At 49.2% G+C, this 26861-nt stretch overlaps 1 protein-coding gene across 3 annotated transcripts; it reads left to right on the top strand.

The window, feature by feature from the left end:
- The first annotated feature begins 7049 nt into the window (after positions 1–7049).
- DNAJB12 (DnaJ heat shock protein family (Hsp40) member B12) lies at positions 7050–26284 on the top strand. 3 transcript variants are annotated; one of them, XM_012762549.2, is made up of 9 exons: positions 7050–7270; positions 15382–15562; positions 17147–17292; positions 19130–19315; positions 19433–19512; positions 20873–20982; positions 22416–22588; positions 23192–23289; positions 24466–26284. In XM_012762549.2, the coding sequence occupies exons 1-9, from the start codon at positions 7138–7140 to the stop codon at positions 24493–24495; spliced, it is 1137 nt and encodes a 378-aa protein (XP_012618003.1). In that variant the 5' UTR covers positions 7050–7137; the 3' UTR covers positions 24496–26284. The 3 variants fall into 3 exon arrangements, with proteins under 3 accessions (XP_012618003.1, XP_012618005.1, XP_012618004.1); XM_012762551.3 differs by having other exon boundaries at positions 23192–23337; XM_012762550.3 differs by having other exon boundaries at positions 23192–23343.
- Positions 26285–26861: the final 577 nt, after the last annotated feature.

Genomic DNA, 26861 nt, shown 5'->3' with positions numbered 1-26861 from the left:
GAAGGGAACAATTCAACAAGAACACATAACAATCCTAAATATGTATGCACCTAACACAGGTGCACCCAGATTCATAAAGCAAATCCTACTTGATCTAAACAGTATTGTAATAGCTGGGTCTTCAACACCCCACTGATAGAATGGAACAGATCCTCCAAACAGAAAATAAACAAAGACACAATGGACTTAAATAGGACTCTAGAACAATGGGCCTAACAGACATTTACATTACATTCTACCCCAAAACTATTGAACATATGTTCTTCTCATCAGCTCATGGAACATTCTCTGAGATTGATCACATCCTACACCATAAAACATGTCTCAACAAATTTTTTAAAAGTAGAAATTATGCCATGTATCTTCTCAGACCACAGTGGAATAAAAATCAATTTCAACAGAAACACTCAACTTTATACAAAGTCATGGAAATTAAACAACCTACTGCTTAACGATTATTGGGTCAAGGAGGAAATTAAGATGGAAATCAAAAGATTCTTTGAACTAAATGACAAAGGGGACACAAGTTACCAAAACCTGTGAGAGTCTGCAAAAGCAGTTCTAGGAGGAAAATTCATAGTTTTCAATGCCTATATACAAAAGACAGAAAGATCACAAATCAACAATCTAATGAATCATTTCAAGGAATTGGAAAAGGAAGAGCAAACCCATCCTAAACCCTGCAGAAGAAAAGAAATAACTAAGGTCAGAGCGGAACTAAGTGAAATCAATTCCAAAAGAACAATACAGAAGATTAATAAAACAAAAAGTTGGTTCTTGAAAAGAGAAACAAAATCAACAGGCCTCTTGCTAGATTAACCAGAGACAGAAAAGACTCTAATAAGCTCAATCAGAAATGAAAAAGAAGATATTACAACTGACACCATGGAAATACAAAATATCATCTCTGAATACTATAAAAATCTCTACACATAGCCGGGCGCGGTGGCTCACGCCTGTAATCCTAGCACTCTGGGAGGCTGAGGCGGGCGGATTGCTCGAGGTCAGGAGTTCGAAACCAGCCTGAGCAAGACCCCGTCTCTACAAAAAAAAAAAAAAAAAAATCTCTACACACATATACTTGAAAACATTGAGGAAATTGACAAATTCCTGGAAACACACAGCCTCCCTAGGCTCAATCAGGTAGAAATTGAATTCCTGAACAGACCAATAACAAGTAATGAAGTTGAAGCAGCAATAAAAAATCTTCCAACAAAAAAAGGTCCCAGACCAGATAGTTTCACAGCTGAATTTTACCAGACCTACAAAGAAGAACTGGTGTATATACTGCAGAAATTATTTCATAACATCGAGAAGGAAGGAATCCTCCCAACTTATTCTACAAAGCAATATCACCTGATGCCAAAGCCAGGAAAGGACACAACAACAACAAAAAAAACTACAGACCAATATCCCTTATGAATAGAGATGAAAAAATTCTCAATAAAATCCTAGCAAACTGAATTCAGCTGCACATCAAAAAAATAATTCACCACAACCAGGTGGGCTTTATCCCAGAGATACAAGGATGGTTCAACATAAACAAATTTATAAATGTGATTCATCACATAAATAGAAGTAAAAACAAAGACCATATGATCCTCTCAATAGACACAGAAAAGGCATTTGACAAAATTCAGCACCGTTTTATGATGAGAACTCTTAACAAAATAGGCATACATGGAACATATCTCAAAATTATAAAAACCACACATGACAAACCCACAGCCAACATTATACTGAACAGGGGAAAATTGAGAGCATACCTGCTTAGAACTGGAACCAGGCAAGGTTGCCCACTGTCACCACTGTCACTTTTATTCAACATAGTACTGGAAGTCCTAGACAGAGCAATAAGGCAAAAGAAGGAAATCAAGCATAACCAAATGGGAAAAGAAGAGGTCAAACTATCGTTCTTTGCTGATGATATGATCTTATATCTAAAAAAACCCCAAAAATTCTGTCAAGAGACTCTTGGAATTGATAAATTCAGCAAAATCTCAGGTTACAAAATCAATATACACAAATCAGTAGCATGCCTATATGCCAACAACAGTCAAGCCGAGAATCAAATCCAAGACTAAATACCTTTTGCAATAGCAACACAGAAAATAAAATACCTAGGAATATATTTAACCAAGGAGGTGAAAGACCTCTACAGGGAGAATACAAACCACTGAGGAATGAAATTGCTAAGGATGTAAACAAATGGAAAAACATATCATGCTTATGGAGCAGCAGAATCAACATTGTTAAAATGTCTATACTACCCAAAATGATTTACAGATTCAATGCAATCCCATTAAAATACCAATGTCATTTTACACAGATCTAGAAAAAAATAATTCTATGCTTTGTTGGGAACCAGAAAAAAGCCTGAATAGCCAAGGAAGTCTTTTTTTTTTTTTTTAAGACAGAGTCTCACTCTGTTGCCCAGGCTAGAGTGCCATGGCATCAGCCTAGCTCTCAGCAACCTCAAACTCCTGGGCACAAGCAATCCTTCTGCCTTAGCCTCCCAAGTAGCTGGGACTACAGGCATGTGCCACCATGCCCAGCTAATTTTATTATATGTTTTTAGTTGGCCAATTAATTTCTTTCAATTTTTGGCAGAGACGGGGTCTTGCTCTTACTCAGGCTGGTTTCAAACTCCTGACATTGAGCAATCCATGCCTCGGCCTCTCAGAGTTTTAGGATTACAGGCATGAGCCACCGTGCCCGGCCAGCCAAGGAAGTCTTAAGCAAAAAGAACAAATTGGGAGGCATCACTTTACCAGACTTCAACCTATACTACAAAGCTATATCGTAACCAATACAGCATGGTACTGGCATAAGTACAGAGACATGGACCAATGGATCCGAACAGAGAACCCAGATAAAAATCCATCCTTATATTGCCATCTGTTCTTTGCCAAAGCAGACAAAAACATACACTGGGGGAAAGAATCCCTATTCAATAAACAGTGTTGGGAAAATTGGATGGCCACATATAGGAGACTGAAAAAAGGACTTGTACCTCTCACTACTCAAAAAATTAATTCACAATGGATAACACACTGAAACCTAAGGCATGAAACTACAAGAATTCTAGACGAAAATGTTGGAAAAACTTTTATAAGACATTGTCCTAGGAAAAGAATTTATGAAGAATACCCCAAAGCAACCACAGCAATGATGAAAATCAAATTTTCTGTTTGGGACCTGATCAAATTAAAAAGCTTCTGCACAGCCAAGGAAACAATCAATAGAGTGAATAGACATCCTACAGAATGGGAGGAAATATTTGCATGTTATACATGTGATAAAGGGCTGCTTCACTTGGTTTTAAAGATAATTCATTTTCTGGGAGGCTGAGGCAGGAGGATCGCTTGAGCCCAGGAGTTTGAGGTTGCTGTGAGCTAGGCTGACGCCATGGCACTCACTCTTGCCTAGGCAACAAAGTGAGACTCTGTCTCCAAAAAAAAAAAAATTTTTCTTACTTCCGAAGTGGTAAAAAGAGGTAAGAAGGAAGAATCTGAATACTTCTTCACATTCTCCTTTCCTGGATTCTCCTCCTCTTCTACACCTCTAAAGATTGGAATTTTGCAAGGCTCAGTAATTGGACTTCTACTCTTCTCTGTCCACAGTCACTTCCTTGGTGCATCTTACCTCATAGCTTTAAATACTATTTATATATACCAATACTTTAAAAAACTTTTTTTTAAAAAAGTTTTAAAGTTTAAAAATTTTAAAAATATATATATATATATATTTTTTTTTTCTATTTTGGCGAGGCACGGTGGCTCACGCCTATAATCCTAGCATTCTGGGAGGCTGAGGCAGAAGGATTCCTTGAGGTCAGGAGTTTGAGACTAGCCTGAGCAAGAGTGAGACCCCATCTCTACTAAAAATAGAAAAAATAAGCCGGGCATGGTGGTGTGCACCTGTAGTCCCAGCCGCTTGGGAGGCTGAGGCAGGAGGATAGTTTGAGCCAAGGAGTTTGAGGTTGCAGTGAACTACAATGACACCACTGCACTCTACCTGGAGTGACAGAGCGAGACCCTGTCTCAAACAAAAAAAGAAAGAAAAATATATATATATATATATATATATATTAGAAAGGAGATCTTGCTCTGTCATCTAGGCTGGAGCGCAGTAGCACAATCACAGCTCACTGCAGCCTTGAGCTCCAGGGCCTGGCCTCCTGAGTCACTGGGACAACTGACACACGCCATGCTGGCTAACATTTTTCATTTTCTTTTTTTAGAGACAGAACTCTTGCTATGTTGCCCAGGCTGGTCTCAAACTCCTGGCTTCAAGTGATCCTCCCACCTTAACCTCCCAAGTAGTTGGGATTATAGGTTTGTAATCCCAACTGGGATTGCACCTGGTCAAAAATTATATTTCCAGGTCCAGCTTCTTCCCTAAACTCTATGTATGTACATATTTCTCTATATCTCCACTTGATTCTAAAAGCACTACAAACTTAAGATGCTCTAAATGAAACACAATAGTCCTCTACCAAACTGCTTGTTTCAAAGTCTTCCTCGTTTCCCCAGTTTTAGTACATGGAAATCTGTTCTTCCAGTTACTCAGGCCAAAAACATTGGAATTATCCTTCAATACTCTATTTCTCTCACATCACACATCCATTGCATCAGCAAAACCATTTTGTGTCTTCAAAATATATCCAGGGGCCGGGTGTAGTGGCTCACACCTATAATTCTAGCACTCTGGGAGGCTGCAATGGTAGGATTGTTTGAGACCAACTTGAGCAAGAGTGAGACCCCATCTCTACTAAAAATAGAAAAAATTATACAGGCAACTAAAAAAAAAAAAAAACAATAGAAAAAATTATCCAGGGATGGTGGCATGTGCCTGTAGTCCCAGCTCCTCAGGAGGCTGAGGCAGGAGGATTGCTTGAGCCCAGGCAGTTGAGGATGCTATGAGCTAGGCTAACGCCATGGCCCTCTAGCCCAGGTGATAGAGCGAGACTCTGTCTCAAAACAAACAAACTATATACAGAATTTGACCACTTCTCACCACCTCCATCATCACACTTATTTATTATTATTCTTGCCATTGATTCTCACCTGTATTATAGTAGTTGCTGCCTAACTCTCATCTGGAGTATTGTAGCCTCTTGCCAAATCCAGTAATATAAGGACTGAGAAATGACAATGGATTTGGCAATGGAGAGGTCATTGGTAACCTTCACAAGATTGCTTTCACTAGAGTGGTATCCCTGAAAGAACTGAATCCTGATAGAACTGGATTCCACTCAGTAGTGGAATCCTTTATGCTCCCTATTGTGTATTCTCCTTCTTTTATTTTTTCCCTTCCTCTACTCTGAAGGAATAGTCTCCTTCTTGTTCCTGTAATTCCCATGAAATTCCCATTTCAGAGCTTTTGTGTTTACTGTTCCTTCTGCCTAACCACCCTTCCTTCAGATAGCCACATCTATAATACCTATGTCTCCTGAATTCAAGTACTTGTTAAAATGACAACTTCCAAACCACAACGAGATACCACCTTATCCCCCTGTCAGAATGACATTAAAAGGTCAAAAAATAGGCCAGGCGCTGTGGCTCACGCCTGTAATCCTAGCTCTTGGGAGGCCGAGGTGGGCGGATTGCTCAAGGTCAGGAGTTCAAAACCAGCCTGAGCAAGAGCGAGACCCCGTCTCTACTATAAATAGAAAGAAATTAATTGGCCAACTGATATATATATAAAAAATTAGCCGGGCATGGTGGCGCATGCCTGTAGTCCCAGCTACTCGGGAGGCTGAGGCAGAAGGATCACTCGAGCCCAGGAGTTTGAGGTTGCTGTGAGCTAGGCTGACGCCACGGCACTCACTCTAGCCTGGACAACAAAGCGAGACTCTGTCTCAAAAAAAAAAAAAAAAAAAAAAAGGTCAAAAAATAATAGATGTTGGCACAGATGTGGTGAAAAGGGAATGTTTATACACTATTGGTGGCAATGCAAACTAGTACAAACTAGTACAACCTCTATGGAAAACAGTATGGAAATTCCTCAAAAATCTAAAAGTAGACCTACCATTTGATCCAGCAATCCCACTACTGGGTATCTACCCAAAGGAAAGGAAATCATTTTATAAAAAAGACACCTGCACCCAAATATTTATTGCAGCACAAATCACAACTGCAAGAATATGGAATCAACCTAAATGCCCATCAACGGAAGAGTGGATAAAGAAAATGTGGTGTATGTGTATACCATAGAGTACTACTCAGACATAAAAGGGAATAAAATAATGTCTTTTGCAGCAATTGGATGAAACTGGAGAGCATTATCCTAAGTGAAGTGTCTCAGGAATGTAAAAAAAAAAAAAAAATACCACGGGTTCTCACTTATAAGTGGGAGCTAAAGGAAGGATATATATGGTCATAAAGCAGCATAACAGACATTGAAAATTAAGAAGAGGGGTGGCTGGGAGGGTCTTAAGGGTAAAAATCTACCTATAAAGTACAATGCACACTATTCTGGTGATGGGTACATTGAAAATCCTGGTCTCAGGATTACTCCATTCATCCGTGTAACAAAAAACATTTGCCCCCCTAAATCTATTGCAATTTTTTAAAAATAACTTATGAGAGTTTCTTTATCAAGCTATTTAAAATAGCGGTCCCCACTCTCTAATCCCTATTATTCTTCATTATTTTTCTTCATAGCGTTTATCACTATCTGAATGTATCTGTTTACTGAAGGTCTCCCCAACCCTTACACACTAGAATGCAAGCTCCATGAGAGCAGAGGCTTTGTTATGTTCACCACTGTATCCCCCTCGTATAACTGTGCCTGACAAATAGGAGGTATTCGATATGTATTCAACGAATAAATGACCTTCATCTCAAACGTATAGAGTTACTAGCAACAACGTGTAAGTATACTCAACTCTAAGACCTCCAGAACACGAGGCAAATATTGACATGCCTCATTATTGACACCTAAGCCAGACGTCCGTCTCTTAGATGACATACGGTAGCGCTTCCGCCCTCGCTCGAATCTCCCTCCTCTCGGAAAAGGAGGGGCGGAGGGTCTGTGTCATCATTCTGCGCCGGCCTGCCCCGCGACGCGCCGGCGGCGCAGCCCTTCGCTCGCCCGGCCTCCCCCTCCCTGGTTCCGCGCTCTGGTTCCGCCATGGAATCCAACAAGGATGAAGCCGAGCGCTGTATTAGCATCGCCCTCAAGGCCATCCAGAGCAACCAGCCCGACCGGGCGCTCCGCTTCCTGGAGAAGGCACAGCGGCTGTACCCGACACCGCGAGTTCGCGGTGAGTGAGAAGTGCCGGAGAGACGGGGACATTAAGACTGGTGGGGGGAATACGGGAACGGACCGATGGGAGCAGTTGGAGGAGGGGGAGGGGTGGCGAGGCGCGGCTACGCCTGCGCACTGAGACGCGCGGTGGCTGCTGGGAGGTGTAGTCTTTCCCTCCCACGCCTCTGCGGGATGCTGGACACCTTAAGACGGAGGAGACCGGGACTTCAGCCTTCGGGGTGCTTGTGGAACCCCCTGGGATTTGAGGTTTCCGAGAATGAGACGAGCTGGCAGACGGGGCGAAGGGAACTTACCTGGAAGCAAAATAGAACTACTTTTCCCAAGGGGCCATTCGGTGGCCCAGGGCCAGTTACCGGCCTGAGGAATATTATAGTTTAGGAAAATAAACATAACTCCTCTGCGGGACAGAATGGGTCCTGGAGAGGGGAAGACTTCCGACCTTCGGCCGCCCTGGAAAGGCCCCCCCTCCATATCTCTACTCCCTCCCACGTCTCCAAGCGAGGGTCAAGGACCACCCTCCCAAAATGAGAGCCTGCCTTTTTACCCACTCCGCTCCACCACATTTTACGGTCTGTCCTGAGACCGAGCTCCTCACTCCCTGCTGTAGCCTTTTCACCGGCTGATGAGATTCGGAATGGACGGTCTTGTTGGAGATGCCAATGTCAGCCACCCACAAACCACCTAAGCCCCAGGAGCCATCAGTGGCTGGTCACAGGGACTGCTAAGGCTGATAAGCACCAGGCTGCTGAGCGGCCCTGCGCTGAAAGGTCCCAAACCAGGGAGGAAATACTGAGGTTGTCAAAGACAACTTACTACTTACCACCTCGCTTTTCCCAGCAACCCTTTTTTTTTTCCTTTAACCTAAGTTTTCAGAGAAGTACTCTGTTAATACAAGCTGGAGGAGAGGACACAAGATTTGTGCCTGTGAACGTAACAGGCACTCAGAAGACCGGGGTCTTGGCCAGACTGCTACCATGCAACCTTTCTGAACTTCGATTTCCTTATGTGGAAGATTAGAGGGTTGATGCAGATAATGTGAATAACAGGAATACTCATAGGCCTTTTCGGTCTAGAAAGCTTATTCACCTGCACATTCTCACATGAGCCTGCCCTGTGAGAGGCAGAGCAAAGATTATTATCTTTGTTCTATAGATGAGGAAACCTCTCAGAGATAAGGGACTTGCCCAGGACTACACAGCTAGAAGATAGAAACTCCTGTAACTCTATAAATGTTTATTAAAGGAAAGAAATGAAATTAAACAGTGGCAGCCAGCCTCCTAACCATCCTACCCACATGAAATTGAAAAGGAGGAACACTGGTGGAGGAGGTAGCCTGGAATGCCTGAACTTTCCTCCCTCCTGACTTTGCAGGTTGATCTTTGGCCTGTTTGCCTGTTCTTGGAGAGGGTTTTAGTTTGTATTTGCCAGGACTCCTGAGGTAACCTGCTCAAGGAGCTTCCCTGTAAAATAACTCACATTCTGTGTAAGTGGGGAGTGTGGTGGGGTGTTGGCCCTCCAGCTTTCAAAATTCTGTCTGACTCTGATGTTGCTGGGGGCTCAGGAACAAGCAGCCAAGGAAGGATGGGAACAACAGGGCCTATGGGATGTTCCCATCAGCAGAAATGGCTCCTGTGCCAGTTCAGGAGCATGGATGGGTATCCTCCTTGGGCTCAGGCACTGGAATATGCTCCGGCAGAAGAGTCACCTGCTGCATACTGGTCATATTTGTGGTCTTCTGGAAAGCCTGTGTATGCCTCATGCATCTGTCTATACTTCACCTTGTGCCATCTGCAGCCCTGCACTGAGCTGACAAGGACCTGAGGTTAGTTTAGGCTGGGGACAGGGAAATGTCTTGGTTAAAAAATACTAGGTGGTTGTCTACACTGGCTGCTTTGGATTTGCACCAATTCCAGATGCTCATTCAGTGCAACAAACTTTTGTTGAAGACCTTTGTTGTTTTATTTTGTTTGAAAGTCCTCTGATTTTAAGTAGTATAGCAGGATTGCTAAAATGTGATCCCTCACCTGAAAGAGCTTACAATCTAGTGAAGGAGACAAACTTATAAAAAAATATATTAAAAGGCAGAAGATAACAGTGATTGGACAAAATTAAGCCCAGTGTTAGATTGAGGACTTAAGGATGGGCATGAAAGCCTGCCCCCATCAGCCATGGGTTCACAGCCTGTGAGCGTGGAGGATAATTTCCTGAACATTAAATTATAAGGAGTGTTAGCTGGGTGCAGTAGCTTGTACCTGTAGTCCCAGCAACCTGGGAGGCAGGAGTTTGAGAAGTTCAAGTCCAGCCTGGGCAACATAGCAAGACCCTGTTTCTAAAAAAAAAAAAATTATAAGCAGTATAGTGAGTGCTGTAGCAAGGGTGTAAAAATAATGTTAAATCACGGTGGGGGAAGGCTTTGGGGAGTAAGACATAAGACAGGAGGTAGCATTTGAACTGAGCTTTGGAGCAGTGTGAGGCTTGGGAAAAGACATGGAGGCCAGACGCTATGAACGGTTTGGGGGAGGAGATTGAGTGTAGCAAGATTTAGAGGCAATGGAGGTGGTTATTTGTAATACAGAGAGGATTAAGATTAGAAAGTAAAATGGGGCCAGTTTATAGAAATCCTTCTCAGCCAGGCCACAATATTTTCACTTTATTCTGTAGTTAGTGAGGAGACCATTGAAGTTTTGATAGCAGGAATAAGGTAGGGGTACTGTTCTTGAAAGAGAACAGCATGAAGGGTCAGTGAGAGGGAAGAGAAACTCAAGGCAGGAAACCAGTTGGGAGACAATTGTCTTGAGTAGGTCAGAAGTTATGGGTGCCTGAGATGGCACGATAAGGAACCAGGCTGAGGAAGAGGGGTGGGACAAGATGAGCAGAGCGGGAGATGCCAATGGGACATTGGCAAGGAGCCACAACTTGGAGCTGAGGAGAGAGCTCCAAGTGCCAAAGGAAAGTCTGTGTCATAAGTTTGATGGAGTTCGTTGGAGGTGTATGTGGCTGAGGCCACTGTGGGAAAGTGTGGAACACGTGGTTGCTGGAGGCACAACCGTGGGCCACACCTGCCCTGAGCCAGTGGGCAAAGGCACAGGAACAGAGAGAGAGGTAGCAACAGGAAAAGGCAGTCCCAGAAGAGCGCAGCGGCCAGGTAGCCATGGAGAGGTGTCAGCAGGTGGTGAGCAGCACTGTCAGATGCTGCAGGGGCCACATGGGAAAAGGACAAATTGAGAGATGAAAGGGGAAGGATGAAGAGCATGGGTGGAGGATGATCTTAAAGAAGCAGAAGGGCCGGGCACGGTGGCTCACGCCTGTAATCCTAACACTCTGGGAGGCTGAGGCGGGCGGATCCCTCAAGGTCAGGAGTTTGAAACCAGCCTGAGCAAGAACGAGACCCCATCTCTACTATAAATAGAAATTAATTGGCCAACTAAAATATATATACAAAAAATTAGCTGAGCATGGTGGCGCATGCCTGTAGTCCCAACTACTCGGGAGGCTAAGGCAGAAGGATCATTTGAGCCCAGGAATTTGAGGTTGCTGTGAGCTAGGCTGACGCCACACCACTCTAGCCCAGGCAACAAAGTGAGTCTCTGTCTCAAAAAAAAAGCAGGACAGGTAGAGGGTGGGTCGGAGTGAGGGGAGGCTCAGAGCCACTTTGAAGGGTTGAGGGACCTCACACTATTGGCCTTCCCAGCAAAAAGGAGGTGAGAGGACTTGAAAGGCCTGCTGCAGGAGGTGGGACAGAAATCCACTGAGTGCTGGACAGATAAACTAGCTGGGCCCTAAGCTGGGAGGTCACAGAATAGGGGTGGTAGAACGCCAGTCAGTCCCTTTCTGGGAGTTTCTGTCCAGCACCTGGCAGCCTGGTAGCCACTGGCTTTGGCTGAGGCAATAATGGTGGAAGGTAACAGGTTTTCCAGGGAGCTCGTGAGAACATCTGCAGGCCTCCGTTTCCCTGGCATACAAAGAGAGGGTTGGCCTGGATAGTCTCTAAGGGTCCTTGTTGCTCAGACAGCTGAGGTTCTAGGAAAGGGCTGGCTCTGGGGTCCAGGCTAAGTCAGGAAGGCAAGCTGGGAAGGCTAGCCCACAAGAGAAGGGAGGATTAGCTGCTGAGGGATTTTGGCATTCAGGGCCCAGGAATGAGAGTGCTGGTGAGGTCTGGGATGGGGCCATTCGTTCAAGTCAGGCAACCCTCATGAGCCCCACTGTGCACTCAACCCCTTCCATTCACTTTATTTCCTTGAGTCTTTTTTGTTTTTTTCTCTCCTCAAATCAGGCAGCCCCCTGAACCAGAACAGGTTCAGAGAGACTCCCTCACTGAATGAGCCCTCAGAGCACCACTGTGAGAATTAGATAACCTGACAGGACCACATGGCTAATCAGCAAAGGATTCAGAACTGTCCATCTCCAATCCCAGGCTCTTTCCCCACTCTGGCCTCCATTCCCTGATTCACTTTGTGCAATACAGGTACATAGAGCCTGGAGACTCAACTACTTACATAATAACAAAAGTATCAGTCACAGATAACACTTAATACTTGCTAGGTGCCATGCTGAGTTCTTTCCGTGCATTCACTTATTTACTCTTTACAGCCTTACAAGGGAGATACAATTTTGCATAGAGAAGCTAAGTTACCTTGTCCCAGATGACCCTGCTAGCCAGTGGCAGAGCCAGGTTTGAACCAGTCGGGCAGCCTGACTCTCTAGTCTGGATTTGGGGAAGGGCAGCCCTTGGTGGCTTTGACTATAGAAATCCTCTCAGCTCTGCCTCACCTGCCACCTCTCCACCCCAGCTGTGTTCCTTTCCATCCATTCCCCTTCTCTTTACAGAGCCAGGGTGACATTAAGCTGTTTTATCTCCTTTTGTGACATTGTTTGTCAGCCACTGTGCCATGAGGGATGTAACAGCGAGTCAGGATGAGGTGGTCACATCCCACAGGCCTGGCTGAGGGGCTGTCCAGGCTGCAGGAGAGACCTACCCACCAGCAACCAGAAATCTAATATCCAGCTCAAGCAGGAGCCTGCTGTGTGGCCTGGAGCACATCCCTTCCCTTTTGGGCTTGCTTTCTGCAGTGTAGGGAAATCAGAGTGGCTGACTCTATGTACTTGCCTTGAAAAGCTTGCGCAGCTTCCCTGAGAGGTCCTGGAGAGAGCCCATCCTGTCTCCCTGCTGTAACTCCTGCTTATCTATGGCAGTTGAATATCTGGTTATTTTGCTCTTAGGACATGTCAGGCTCAGCCTCGACCACTGGAGCTTCCAGGGAAACCAAAATAAACAACTTCTTTAAAAGCCCTAGGAAACCAGCAAACCAGCTCTTCCCTCTGTCCCCTCTTAACCAGCATCTCCTCATTCTTCCTTGCCATTCCCTGTGTCCCTGGCATGGACTTGGTGTCTGGAATGGCCTGAAACCTCATGGTTACAACTGGGCCCAGAGAGCCTGCTGAGCACCTAGACTTTGACCTTCCTGAGCCATAGAGCACCCCCACCAGCCAGCCCTCCGTCTCGCCAGCCCACCCCCTGCCGTGGTCCCCTCACCTCCCAGGCCAGCTGTGCTCCTGTGGCCACCACCTCATCAGTCTAGGTTGTGATATTAGCAGCTATTCTCTTTTTTTTTAAGAGATGGTCTCGCTATGTTGCCCAGGTTGAAGAGCAGTGATCATAGCTCACTCATCGCAGTCTGGAACTCCTGGGCTCAAGTGATTCTCCCACCTCGGCCTCCCAAAGTGCTAGGATTACAGGCGTGAGCCACCACGCACAGCCTCATTTTGAGCACACATTGTCTCATTTCATCCTCATACTACCACCATTGTGAGAGATTTCATAGATCAGCCAGGGTCAAATTGCTAGGAAGTAGCAAAGCTGAGATTTGAATATGGGTCTTTCTAAATTTAATGTCTCTTCTATACTTGGAGTGACTTTGCTGGCAGGACCCCGCCCCCCGACACCGTCACACATGTGTGGTCCAGGATAGCAGCATAGTTAAGATCATGGACCCTGGAGCTGGACATCCTGGGGTTCAAACACAGCTCTGCCACTTAACCAGCTGTGCAGCCATGGGCAGCGGTCTGCCATGGCACCTTCTTCCTATAATGGGGATAGGTACCGAGACCTACCTTCTGAGGCTGCTGTGATGATAAATGAGCTCATCTGTGTAGAGCACCGTGCTGGTGGCTGCCTGACACATAGTGAGCACTCAGTAATAGAAACGATCATCGCCTTGCTCCTCTCCAAGCCCCCTCTCAGGGTTTGCTACAGGAGACCCTCCTCCTCCCTCATGTGAGGCAAGCTCAGCTGTGTTTAGATTTCCCATCTGAAGACTCAGCAAGGTCATGCAAGCTTTCTGCAATGAAGGAGCAGTGGCCAGGGCACGGTGATCCACTGGAGCCCCAGTGCTCTGTTCCCAGCAAGCCCTACCCCATGGCCCTTGGGCGAGACCGAGGTGTGTTGCAGTAGAGGGGTGTCTGACACCTGGCACAGTGCCTTGAGGCCAGCAGGCACCTGGCAGCAGGCACCTGGCTTGTTGGAAGGGAGCTGGGGCCAGTTCAGGCTGTACTGCTGTCCAGATACCTGTTTTCCCACGAGCCTGCAAAGGCTTCGGGATTGCACTACCCAGGGCACTGTGTCCCAGGTATGACTGGGGTTTCTGAGAATTAGTTTTGTGCCTGGAATAAGTAGGCAGCAGGGTCTTCTGCCAGAAATTTGGACCCTTCATCATTGAGTCAGCGGGAACCAGTGCCTTGCATTTGAATAGCTGTGATCCTGTCTGAGGGTGACAGCTAATGCCCCGTAAAACATTTGACATGGCCAGCCATTTGAAAAAATGTAAAAAATAGCAAGTAGTGAGAACAGCTGATATTTTCCTGAGTCTCATGCCATCTCTGGCCATCTTGGGCAAACTCATTTCCCCTGTTCCTCTTTACAGCTAACCAAAGGCCTCCCGGAGACCTCTCGGACCAATGCCACCTGCATCAGGGGGTCCTACTAAGTGGGGTCCCCATCGCAGAGTGCTTTGCCCATCTTAGCTGACAGCGTGTTGAGTTTGTTGAACTCACTACTTTGTATTTTAAAAAACTGGTTTAATGGTTTGTTTTTATGCTGAGTTTAAAAATAACCTATACCCTATATAACACTATTGTATGCCTAAAAATGATTATTAACTAGTAAATTTTATGAGTTTTTTAACACAATAAAAAACTCTCTTATCCTGAACTAAAAAGAAATATCAATTATGTTAAAACAGCCCCAAATTTTTAAACTAGGAAGCAAAGTATTAAAATTAATATTACCTTGCTAGCAATGTATTATTAGTTTTATACTAATAATGATTTAATATTAAAACCTTTTTTATTTTTTAAGAGACAGTGTCTTGCCCTGTCACCCAAGCTGGAGTGCAGTGGCGCCATCATAGCTTAGTGCAGCCTCCAACTCCTGGGCTCAAGTGATCCTCCTACCTCAGCCTCCTAAAGTGCTGGGATTAAAGGTGTGAGCCAACATGCCTGGTGGTATTAAAACATTTTTAAAACCAATGATAAAAAATAACAACAACAGGGGCTAGAGCAGTGGATTGAATATTTTGGGTATTCAGAATGTGGTGCACTGCAAAGAGAGAAGTACACAGATTTGAATGAGTTCAGTAGGGGAAAAAATGGATTCATGAAAGAAAAAGAGTTTAGTAAAACTAAACAAATACATTGAAAGAACTAACAAAGTAGTATTTAATGAACTCTAAATCAAATACTACAGGGTTTATTAATAAAACCCAGTGTGCTTTTTCAAAAGACTATTAGAGTATGAAAATTCTGCCAAAATTTATTAAGGAAAGAGATGTATATATAAATGTACTATCTGAAAAATAAGGGAATTACTACAGATTTATCCATGATTATGTGGATTTATTGTTAATTTTTATTACTAAAATTAATATTGTTTGTATTTTTAAAAATGACCTATACCCTGCCTAGTCCTGAGTCCTAATGCCCACAGGCCCAGGTCAGGGAAGGAGCGAGTGACTTGCTGGGAAGGGACACTAGAGGGATGTGGAGGCCCTTGGCCAGGGCACGCAGCCCTGCCGGAGCAAGAGCCTTGAATAGTTTCCTTGCCTTGCACAGCCCTGATCGAGTCCCTCAGCCAGAAACCACAGACTGCTGGTGACCAACCCCAACCCACAGACGCAACCCATGCCACCCACAGGAAGGCAGGTGGGACCGACGCCCCCTCGGCCAACGGTGAAGCTGGAGGAGGAGAGAGCACCAAAGGCTACACAGCAGAACAAGTGGCAGCTGTGAAAAGGTAGAAGGCTGGGCCGGGTGGGCAGGGGCCAGAGCCGGGGACGTCGGGGAAGTCTAGACAAGGTTTCCTGCGGTGTGTCCTCCATGGCACATCTGTCCGTGCTCTGGATCGGGCCCTGGGAGGAGGGTCTTGGGAGGTGGAATGCCCCCTAGGACCTTATTATTTCCCACAAGGCCTGACAATACAGCGTGGGGACCAGGGCTCTGCTACCCCTTTGGCCAAGACAACCCGCAGCAGGGGCCAGAAACGCTGGCTCTGCCGGCTTCCTCTGCCGCCGGCCAGGCGGGCCGCAGGCCTCCCTATACATCTCTGTTTATCAGATGGAGATGGCCACTGGTCTCCCCTCCAGATTCTCCCCCAACCCACGCCCCGCCCTCAACAAAGACCCTTTCAGACCAGAGGCTGTGTGGGGCAGAGTGGAGACAGAAGGCAGAATTCTCTCTCTGAGGCTGTGGGCAGGCCCTGCCCAGAGCAGCTCCCTGCCAAGCCTTGTCAGGATGAGACATTCCCATCTCTCATTTCTCCCAAGGCATCCCACCCTCACTGGCCTCAGGAATGCCCCCAGGTCATGCTCCTATTTCCGGGGAGGCTTCAGGACTGGAGTCAGCCTCCATGTGACTGAGCATGGCTGTAGTTGGCCGTAAAGCATAAGCCAGATTTGCACTTCTCTGGCCAGGCAGGGGTTTGATTTGTCAAGCCTGTGAGTTGTAGGCAGTAGAAACGGATTTATGAGAGGTTGGAAAGGCCTAGAAAAGGCCAAGAACCAGGGGGTCTCCAAGGACCCAGAGAATAAGAATTGATGGAAGAGAACCAGGGTCTCTTCAGGGCCTTGTGGTTGGGGGAAACAGACACCTGCCATTTCTGGCCTTTATGTTACCCCCTCAAGACTCAGACTGCCAGGGGAGAGTACAGTTGGCTGAGCTTGGGACTCACCTGCCCTCGCGTGATAGACATTGACAATTTTGGTTTTCTTTTTTTAAGAGACAAGGTCTCGCTCTGTCGCCCAGGCTAGAGTGCAGTGTCGCAGTCATAGCTCACTGTAATCTTGAACTCTTGGACTCAAGCGATCCTCCTGACTTAGCTTCCCAGGTAGTTGGGACTACAGGCGCACACCACCACGCCCAGCTAATTTTTTTTATTTTTTGTAGAGATGGGGTCTCAATATATTGCCCAGGCTGGTCTCCAGCTCCCCAGGTCAAGTGATCCTCCTGCTTCATCCTCCCAGAGAGCTGGGATTGCAGGCGCGAGCCAGCGCGCGAGCCAGCGCACGAGCCGGGCAGCCCTTCCGAGGTTGCCTCCAGTGAGGGAACTGTTAGCAGAAGGGAGATGGACACTGGCCTGGCAAAAAGCAGCAGCTGCCCCCTCTGAAATCCTAAATGTATCCTCGGTGTTTCCAGTGGGCCCTGCCCAGCTGCCCATCGCAGTTGGAGCTTACAGTGGCTCCCTTGTCCCAGAGGTCAGATGGCTGACCCGGAGGAGTTGTCCACCATGCCCTGCTAATCCCCCTGCAGCCTGCCCAGGGCCATGGCCCCCACACTGCCTGTTCAGTGCCTGCCACACCACCATGCTCTTCTCCTTCTTCAGGGTCAAGCAATGTAAAGATTACTACGAGATCCTGGGGGTGAGCAGAGGGGCCTCCGATGAGGACCTGAAGAAGGCCTACCGCAAACTGGCCCTCAAATTCCACCCAGACAAGAACCATGCTCCTGGCGCCACCGAAGCTTTCAAAGGTAAGCTGGCTCGGTTCCCTGGCATTTTGGTATTTTCATCTCCTGGCCTTGGGGGAAATAAGGGGTGAAGACAGCTTTCCCAGGAACTGAGGGGCAGAAGGAAGTGGTGTCAGGCCCAAGTTCCACAGGCTCAGAGACTGCTTCCTGGGAATAAGGTCCTAGTGGCCACCCCTTGCCACGGAGAGTCTGTCAGAGCTCAAACAGCACCACTCCCACCTCCCCTTCTTCCTTGTTCCCTGGGGTTGCAGTGGGTATGCTAAGGCAAGAAAGTTCTAGTGGCTTCTCCAAGGTCACGCAGGGATAGTGACTCACTTGTGTGTACTTCCCCATCCTGGCATCTTGTAGCTTCCCACCAGGGTAACAGTTTCCCTGCTGAGGGGTGGGGTGTCCCCAGGCCAGGGGCCTCTGGCCTCTGGTGGCCTCCTTAGTACCAGCACCTACAGCTGTGTCCCCCCCCATGCATGCACCTGCAGTGGGGAACATGGTAGTCTTTTTCGTCTCTGAACCCTTTGGTTCTGGGATGGGTACTTCCATTCTGGCTGAAATCACAAGGTGCTCTTCATTCATTTATATTGTCATTGAAGCTATCAGGCGTACAGGCATCCTGACCTTGTGCCAGCACTGTGTTGCCAGGTACTACACTTATCCTCTAGATGTCTCTCTATTTTCCACTTGGTCCACCTCCTTGGGAGATGGCATGGTAACTAGCCCTACCTGACCTGGCCAGGCTGTGCAGCACTGGGGCTGTGACCATAGCCAGGGGTAGAGCCTGTGGCAGAGCAAACCCCATCCCTGGTGTGGTCTCCCAGGGGCCTGCCCTAGAAGGAGCAGGGAGGCCAAGCAGCCATGGTTGATTTTTCTCCAACCCTGACTTCTGCCTGCAAACTTCCCCAACAAGTACTGACATGCCAATCTGGGGCTTTGTCAGAAGAGGAAGAGGAGGAGGCGGTTCTTCCCTCCTTGTGCCCAGGGCTTGCAGGCTGTGCAGCAGATGCAGCTTGCGCCCTGTGCTCAGAGAGTGGGCAGCTTAAGGAGAAGGAGCGAGAGACTGAGGAGGCCAGGACCTGGGGTCCTTTGGAGCACAGACTTCCTGCCCAGGGAGCTCCGGTGGGGAGGCTTCAGGCCCAGGTAGGAAACAGCAGCTGGGGCCTGGACCCCAGGGAGGGGAGGACACACCCCGGCCACATCACCAGCAGTGGAGGAGTCTGGACCAGAACCCCGGGACTGGCCTTTCCCTGCAGTCCCTGCTGCTTTCCAGTTTACAGTGAGGATACCGTGTGTTATTTGGCTTCTGTGTCATACTATGCCTTCAAGATTATGTAACCTCCAGGAGGGACACCCAACGCCATCGGGCACCTCAAGAGAGAGGAATGAGGAAAGGGGGTTTTGGTGGTTTTCTTAAAGTCAGAGAGAAAACTTGAAGCAAGACCCAGTTGGGCTTGAGTCCGGCTCTGTAACATCAGAGCTACATAATGTGGCAAGTCACTTACCCTCTGGGAGCCTCCGTTGTGTCACTGGTAAATAGAGGTAGGGTTGCTGCTATGAGTAGATGAGATAATGCCCGGAAGAGCCGGGCTCGCAGAGAAAGCTCAACATCGCTGTGACTAGTTGGACGAGCAGAGGGAGGGGTCTGAGTGTGAACCCTCCACCCAGCCAGGCTGCCCAGACTCACGCAGGGCTCTTCCTGCGCACCCTCCTCCCCACGCTGGCCGGGCAGCCAAGCTTCCACCAGTCCCAAGGGCCCCGCTTCCTAAAGCACCACTTGAGTACCTGAAAAACGCGAGCACTCGGCCCACACCCCGCATCCTCAGGCCCGACCCTTCCGCCTCCTTTCCAGCCATTGGCACAGCATACGCAGTTCTTAGCAACCCGGAGAAAAGGAAGCAGTATGACCAATTCGGTGACGACAAGAGCCAGGCAGCCCGGCACGGCCATGGGCATGGGGACTTCCACCGTGGCTTTGAGGCTGACATCTCCCCTGAAGACCTCTTCAACATGTTCTTTGGAGGTGGCTTCCCTTCTAGTAAGTCCCCCGTCCTCCCCACAGCCAGGTCTCCCTGGGGGTGACAGTGGGGACTGCGCGCCCAGCCTCTCCCTTTCCCAGCAGCCCCAGCTCCTGACTCACTCCCTCTGCCCCCAGGTAATGTCCATGTCTACAGCAACGGCCGCATGCGCTATACCTACCAGCAAAGGCAGGACCGCAGGGAGAACCAGGGTGACGTGAGTGAGGAAGAGCAGGGGGAGGGCACTAAGCCCACCCCTGGGTGCGGGGCCTGGAGGAGGGAGTTACATCCCACGTGTTTGATCTGGGGAGGGCAGTGTCCTCAGAGCTCATCCAAGGAGCCATCTTGGCCTCCCCCTTGCCATTCTGCTGAGTGACACCAGAGGGAGCCACACTCCACGGTGCCCACAGAAGTCGGGGGTTTGCTGGCCTCTGTTGGGAACGTCATGCAGAGGCTTCTCCACTTGCAGACGGGCTTAAGTGTGAATTGTGCAGGCCATTCAGTCCTAAAACCAAAATGACATTTTACAAGCAGTGGAAAATTAAACTTCATGAGAGAATTGTAAAGGGTGACGACATGGGTGCTGATTCTTCTTGCTTTTTGGCACTTTTAAAAAAATGCATACAGCCAGGCGTGGTGGCTCACTGTAATCCTAGAACTCTGGGAGTCCAAGGCGGGAGATCACTCAAGGTTAGGAGTTTGAAACCAGCCTGAGCAAGAATGAGACCTCGTCTCTACTAAAAATAGAAAGAAATTAATTGGCCAACTAAAAATATATAGAAAAAATTAGCGGGGCATGGTGGCACCTGCCTGTAGTCCCAGCTGCTCGGGAGGCTGAGGCAGAAGGATCACTTGAGCCCAGGAGTTTGAGGTTGCTGTGAGCTAGGCTGACGCCACAGCACTCTAGCCCAGGCAACAGAGTAACACTCTCTCAAAAAAAAAAAAAAAAAGCATACAAAAGCTATAACTAGACAATGCTTCAGTTATATATGCCACACATTATAGATGCCACACATCGAAGAACAGCTAGCTGGCTGAAATTAAAATATTGTGGACAATTGCAGAGCATTTTATTAAATCCTGGCAGACAGAGGGGGGGTTACATTTGCTCCAACAATGTTTATTCATTTTTTTTAACTTTTATTTTGTATTTAACATACAGAAAAGTTTTTAAAATCACAAATTATCACACAGTGAATAAATGTATTTTTAATAGGTAATTTTTAAATTGGTAATAACATTTGTATGGTTCAAAATTCAAAAAAGATGTATTTAGTGCAAGCCTCCTTCCAGCTCCAGCAGGTGGCAGCCACTTTTGCTGATTTTTTTGGTTTTCTTCCATAAGTAAACGCAGGTACCTTGCCCCCTCCTGCATTTAACACCAGCTGCTGCCTTGTTTTTGTCCGGGGAAGTTGGCAGTGGAGAAGCATCTGTATTTTGGGGTCATGTGGGAGGGGATGGCAGAGCATGGTGTCACAGCCACCCAGGCTCCATTGTACTGTAGAGCTGGTGGCAGTAGTGGCAGATGCCACACTCCACCCAGATCCGGCTAGGTGACCATTGGCTCTTCCCTCTAGGGCGGGCTAGGGGTGTTTGTGCAGCTGATGCCCATCCTCATCCTGATCCTCGTGTCAGCTCTCAGCCAGCTTATGGTCTCCAGTCCACCCTACAGTCTGAGCCCGAGGCCGTGAGTACCTGCAGCTGGGCAGGGTGGGCAGTGGGCCCACAAGGGGCTTGGGAATCTCATCTCGCTTCAGGGGCCTTTCTTCCCAACCTGATCCAGCAGGTTCTCTATCATAAGGCAGAAAGCTGGCTTAGAATCGAGAAAATGTACTTTCTCTGTCGAGCTGAAGTTCTTAAGCTTTTTAGGACCATGACCCACTAAGAGAATGCAGTGAAAGCTACAGACCTTTTCCCTGGAACAGTGCATGTGCACATGGCTTTGCATATGATCTCAGGGGCTTTGTGACTCCCTCTCCACCCCATCTTACCTGCTGACCCCGAATTAAGAGCCTCTGCTCTTCAATTCTGGTTGGGGTCCGTGAGACCATGGGAAGAACAGGGGCTCTAGAGTCAGAATAAGGGCAGCTTTGAATCCCAACTTCTCCACTAAGAAACTGTGTGACCTTACAAGTTACATAACCTTGGATTCCTCATCTATAAAGTGGGAATAATAACATCTACCTGCTTGTGAAAACTAATGAGTAATACATATAAAATGTCTGGCTCATTAGAAATACTCAAACAATATTTGTTGAATGCATACTTGGTTGTGATTGCCAGTAGTGGACTTGGACAAGTTATGTGACCCTTTAAGGCTCCCCCATTTATTAATATTTCCAGCACCTGGCACAGTATCGAGTCCGTAGCGGGTGTTCAGCTGCTATGGGTGGAAGCCCTCTGTGCCCACCAAGCAGCCTGCCTCCCCCTGGGAGCACAGCAGGATCCTTCTCGGCCAGCAGGGGGCAGAGTTGGTCCACTGGCCCCGCAGCAGCCAGGCCCTTGGTGAGATGCCAGCCGTTTGTCCTGCAGCTGGAAAGATGACAGGCAGCAGTGGGGTGAGGCAGGGGCTGTCCCCCCACGGGAGCATTGACTCCTGTCTGGGTGCTGAGGCTCTACCCACAGCCTGCAGAGCCTGTGATTGGAGCTGGAAGGATACAAGTCCTTGGAATCCTTCCTGTCATTCTGTTCATAAGCCTCTTAACTCTAGACTGGGAGCTCCTAGATAGGCAGGCCGGCCTCGGCAACGATTAGCTTAGGGGATTAGTGGGGGAAATGAAGGCACAGAAGGCAGAGCCCAGACTCCCTCCTGGGTCCCTCACTTCCCAAGGCCAGGGCCTCTCCTCAGAAAGGTACTTCTCCCAAGGCCCCAGGTCAACGACGTAAACAGAGAGCCTAAAGGAAAGGCTTGCCACAGTCTGGGCCCCTTGTGTAGGAGGGACGCTGCCTTTTCTGGAGACCCTCATTTTGGGTAGTGTGCGAGCTTCTGCCCTATATTAGAAGGGAGCCACCTACTCCTGTGGCCTGTATGGCACCTCCTGTCATGGGACCCCATCATCCCTACAGCTGCCCTGGGCCTAGGGGCTAAGGCCCACTTTGTGCCTTGTATATTTCACCCAGGTCAGTGGGCCACGTCCACAGGCGAGTCACTGACCACCTGAGCGTCGTCTACTACGTGGCAGACACCTTCTCTGAGGAGTACACAGGCTCCAGCCTCAAAACGGTGGAACGAAACGTGGAAGATGATTACATCGCTAACCTCCGAAACAACTGCTGGAAGGAAAAGCAGCAGAGTGAGTGTGTGTGTGTGTGAGTGTGTGTGTGTGTGTGTGTGTGAGTGTGTGTGTTTTAGGGGGGTGGCCAGGGACAAAGCTTGAGAGCAGGGAAAGGAGAAAGCCCTGCTCACCCAGTGCTTTGAGGGCCTGGCACCTGACAGTGCCCTGTGCCAGCCACCTCCGAGCCAAGAGCTGGGCTCCACTCCTGTGTTCCCTGGGGCTGGGAGCCAGGGGCCACCTGGTGATTTCCTTCAGGTTCCTGTAAATCACGGCAATCAGCCTGTCGTTTGGCTGCCAGAGGTAAGTATGTAGAGACGGATTGGAGCAGATCTCTGCCCACTGATTGTGTATCTGGATCGGCCCCGGGGACGTCTGACCAGGATGACGGGTTCTCACCTTGGCCAGCCTCACCCACACTCTAGAGAAAGGGGCCTCTGCCATCCCTCTCCCACATTGGGACCATAGTCTTGGCTCTCCGAGCATCTACCCGAGTGTGAGGCCAGCTCTGCCCGAGCTCCTGGGCCCAAGCAGCCTTCTTCCTCCCCCACAGGCCCAGGCAGGCTTCCTAGCAGGCTTCGGGAGGTACTGGGTATGCCCTAATCCTGTCCCGTTGCTTTGCAGAGGAAGGCTTGCTGTACCGGGCCCGCTACTTTGGCGACACAGATATGTACCACAAAGCACAGAAGATGGGCACCCCAAGCTGTAGCCGACTGTCAGAGGTGCAGGCCTCCCTGCATGGATAGTCCTGGGCCTGCCACGCCACCAAGGTCCAAGTACGAGCCAGGGCTGCCTTCACCCTGCAACTCCTGGCAGCTTTGGCCCTGGTCATGAGGCAGAGGAGGGAGGGAAGGAGAAAGGGCAGAAACCTGGTATTGTGGCAAAGACTATTGTCCCCAGCCTGGCTTCCACCCTCCAGAGATGGGGCAGCTCTGGGGCCTACTTGGAAACTGAGGTCTGTTTGAGCCCTCTGGTGACACTCTCCACTCACTGCTCTACTCTGCTCCCTGGCTCTGGGGCTATGGAGTATCCAAGAGCCAGGCAGAGCAGGAGCCCAGGGCGATTGCTGAGGGCCACTCCTGGATCCTTAGTCCACTCCAGCCATCAAGTCACCATGGCCCTTTCCCAAGTACAGCAGACTGTTGTCTGTGCCCTGGTATTTAGGCCACCAAATATTAAATATTACTGAGCCTAAGAGCCCCACACGCACTGCCTGTCCCATACCTGGAAAAACCATGTGGGAGCAGGGGGTGCCAAGAGCCTTCCTCCTCCTCTGTCCTTCCAGGCAGGAGGAAGTCGAGCAAGATAAGTGGGCAGCCTGACAGTGGGCGGGAGCTGACAGGCTCAGAGGCAAGAGAGGCTAGTGTGCCCTGACTGCTCCCCGCCCCGGGGCCCTGAGACACTGCTGCACCTGGCAGCCTGGAAGCCACAGGCATCCGGCCCTGCCCAGACACCTCGCCTGTGGTCTGAGCAAGGGAACAGAAGGTCATGAGTTCGGGGTCAGATGCAGCCACTCAGCGTAGAAGGGTGGGGGAAAATGAGAGTTGCTGGTAGCAGGCTTGCCACCTCCTTCGGCCCTGCATGTGGGGGTAGTGGGCTCTGTTCCCAGCATTCGCCAGAGGGGACAACTTGGACCAAGCCCAGAGGAGCGTGGGCAGAGCCGGTGAAGGTTCTCTGCGCCTGTGTCCTTTCGGCCTGGATCCAGCTGCAGCCTCTGCTTTGAGGCCGCTTGCCCGCGCCCCAGTGCAGCACTGCCGACTGCCTGAGGGGCGGCGGGGGTCGGGCAAGCAGCCCAGCGCTGCCTTGGCGAGGAGGAGGTCTGCTGGTGCGCGGGGGCTGAGCTAGAGGCGCTGGTGCCTCCTGACTGTCAGGCTAACTGTTGCCACTCTCCTCCCCAGACTATGAAATCCCTGGAGAATTTTTGGTGACAAGCACTGAGCCAAGGTGATGGACTGTATATTTAAGAAAAGACATACAAAGAAAAAAAATTAAAATGGAATTGGAGGCTGACCGCAGCACAACTGCCCTCTCTCTCACCCAGTAAATGCAGAAAGCTCTTAGGACAGACAGAAAACCTGCCACGGGGCTGCTTCCCTCCCTCCCGAGGCTGGCAGAGGCTCCGCATCGGCTCTCTCCTAGGATACAGAAACCATGGCAACGAAAGTAGAATGTAAAACTTGCAGCAAGTGTCTGTGGGAAGGGTTGGGGGAGGGGGTTGCCCAACTGCCTTTCCTCCCCCTCCCGAGAGCCACCACCAGTCACCTCTCAGGGGAAGCCAGAGGCGTTGGCCAAGGACAGAGAGGAGGAGGAAAGAGAACTCTCCACAGAATGTAATTTATAGATGCGTGTATGCATATATATATCTATTTATATGTAAATAGGCATATATAAAGATATATATGGAGAGAGTCTACTTTTTGAACTATGCAGGGATTGGTTAAGTTGTTTAGCTTTCTTCCATGTTGTAGAAAATGAGGCGTATTTGGGGAAGGCAACCTAGTTCTTCAAAAGCTAGACATTAGCTGTAGCTGACAGCGTAAGGAAAGTCAAGTCATGTGCTTTTAACATCCCCCCTGCGCCCCAGCCTGTCTGTGAAGGCAGCGGTAATCATGATGGTCTGAATCGGAGAGGCCGCCAGGTGTCAGGGCAAGCTGGAGAGGAGCAGGCTGTGGAGGGAGAAAGGTACCCCAGGGGCAGGTGCCAGGTCAGTATTGAGTCGAGGCAGAGCACCCCCCATGGGACCTGCTGGAGCGAGACCACCCACTCAGGCTGCCCCTCTCCTTCAGCCAGCTCAGGTGGCCTCTCTGTCCTGGCACCCAGGAGCCCTCCAGCCTCCTGCCCACAGAATGGCAGGGCTCGGAGCCAGGGGCCAGGTCCTACCTAACCACTTCCCCGCCCCTAGCCCCTAAGAGGGTTTTGCCTTATAGGTGCCACAGGGCACAGCTCCATCATTGCCACTGGGTTTCCCTAAATTGTGCGTCAAGGACTCCAGAAGGCTCTTCCTCCGAGAGTCAGCCAGTGGTGCCCCGGACCGCAGGGCGGCAGCCCGGCCCCTGAAGAAAAGTCAGTGCCTGTGGGCGCCTCTGTCTTCACCCTCCACGGACTCGACTCCACCGGCCTCCTCTCGCACTTTGGACAAAGGATACATAGGAACCGGAATAGTTTCCAACCCTCACCTTCCAATGAGGATTTTTCGCAAAACAACAGTTGCTGCCAGGGCAGGGAGGGAGGTTTTATTTATTCCCACAGTTTATACTGGGCCTTTTGGAATTACCATTTTTTCCTGAGGCGGTGGGTGTGTCATTGAGCCTGCTGTCTTCCAAAGCCTTACTCTTTCCCGCCTGGAGGTGATAACTATCCTCCCAGAATTTCTCTTTACTCTTTTTTTAAAAATCCCCCAACAAATAGGATTCTTGCTGGGAAAGGAAGTTTGGTAAGGAAATGTCAAATCTGGTTTTTAAACAAGGTCCCACCCTGCAATGAAGCGGCCACTCCAGCCCAGAGAGATCATAAGAACTGGACGCGGGCCAGAGTGCCCTCGCGGTGGCCCTGGTGCTCTGCCCCCACCATCCCAACTGTCTGGTCTTGGTAGACGTCCCTAGATGGGCTGAGCCATGTGCAATAAGAACATAGATCCTAAAGGATCCCCCGAGAAGCTGTATTTCTTGAATTAGAATTCTGAAATTGTACATCTATAAATATATGTTTATTATGTGACTGGCCGTGGTGGGTCTGCGTTGAGCAGGGAGGCTGGGGGTTGGGGGTGCACAAGCACCTGTTGCTACTGACACTGCCCATGCCACAAGGAGTTCTTGGTGACAAGCCTAACTTTCCCCCTCACCCTATTCCCAGTTGACAGCTACTTAGGTCACAAGTGCTGTTCCAGGACTGACTCCAGGCAAAGGGAAAGGGGCTCTCGTGGCTACAGGTGTGCAGGACCTGAGCAGGCCAGGACTCGGGTCCTTGATGCCAGTCCTGGGTGGACACCTGGGCCATGACTGCCACCTCTGCTTCCCCATGTCCCTCCACCTGATTGCTCCGTGGCCTGCTCTGTACCTGAGCCAGACATTCCCAGTGCTCTCCAGCCCACTCTGGGTCCAGATCCTGGGGAAAATTCCCCAAGTTGTTTCCGAGTTTGTTTCCATCTCTGGCTGCACCGTCCTCCCAGCCATCCTCCCGGCGCTCCCCCCACAGCCCCCCCACCCCAGGAGGTCGGAAAAGTTGAAAATGTGGCAGCTGATCGGGCTCCCGGTGAATGGAGCGGCAGATCTGCCCAGGCCTCCCGGAGACAGGG

This window comes from Microcebus murinus, chromosome 14, assembly GCF_040939455.1.
Source record: "Microcebus murinus isolate Inina chromosome 14, M.murinus_Inina_mat1.0, whole genome shotgun sequence".
Lineage (NCBI taxonomy): Eukaryota > Metazoa > Chordata > Mammalia > Primates > Cheirogaleidae > Microcebus > Microcebus murinus.
This window is presented reverse-complemented; position numbering and strand designations above follow the sequence as displayed.

Bases quoted from the DNA above. Each gene is read 5' to 3' on its own strand.
- DNAJB12 (XM_012762549.2), top strand. From the start codon at position 7,138: ATGGAATCCAACAAGGATGAAGCCGAGCGCTGTATTAGCATCGCCCTC. The intron at 17,293-19,129 runs GTAAGCTGGCTC...CCTCCTTTCCAG, and splicing joins CGCCACCGAAGCTTTCAAAG to CCATTGGCACAGCATACGCA. The intron at 19,316-19,432 runs GTAAGTCCCCCG...CTCTGCCCCCAG, and splicing joins TGGAGGTGGCTTCCCTTCTA to GTAATGTCCATGTCTACAGC.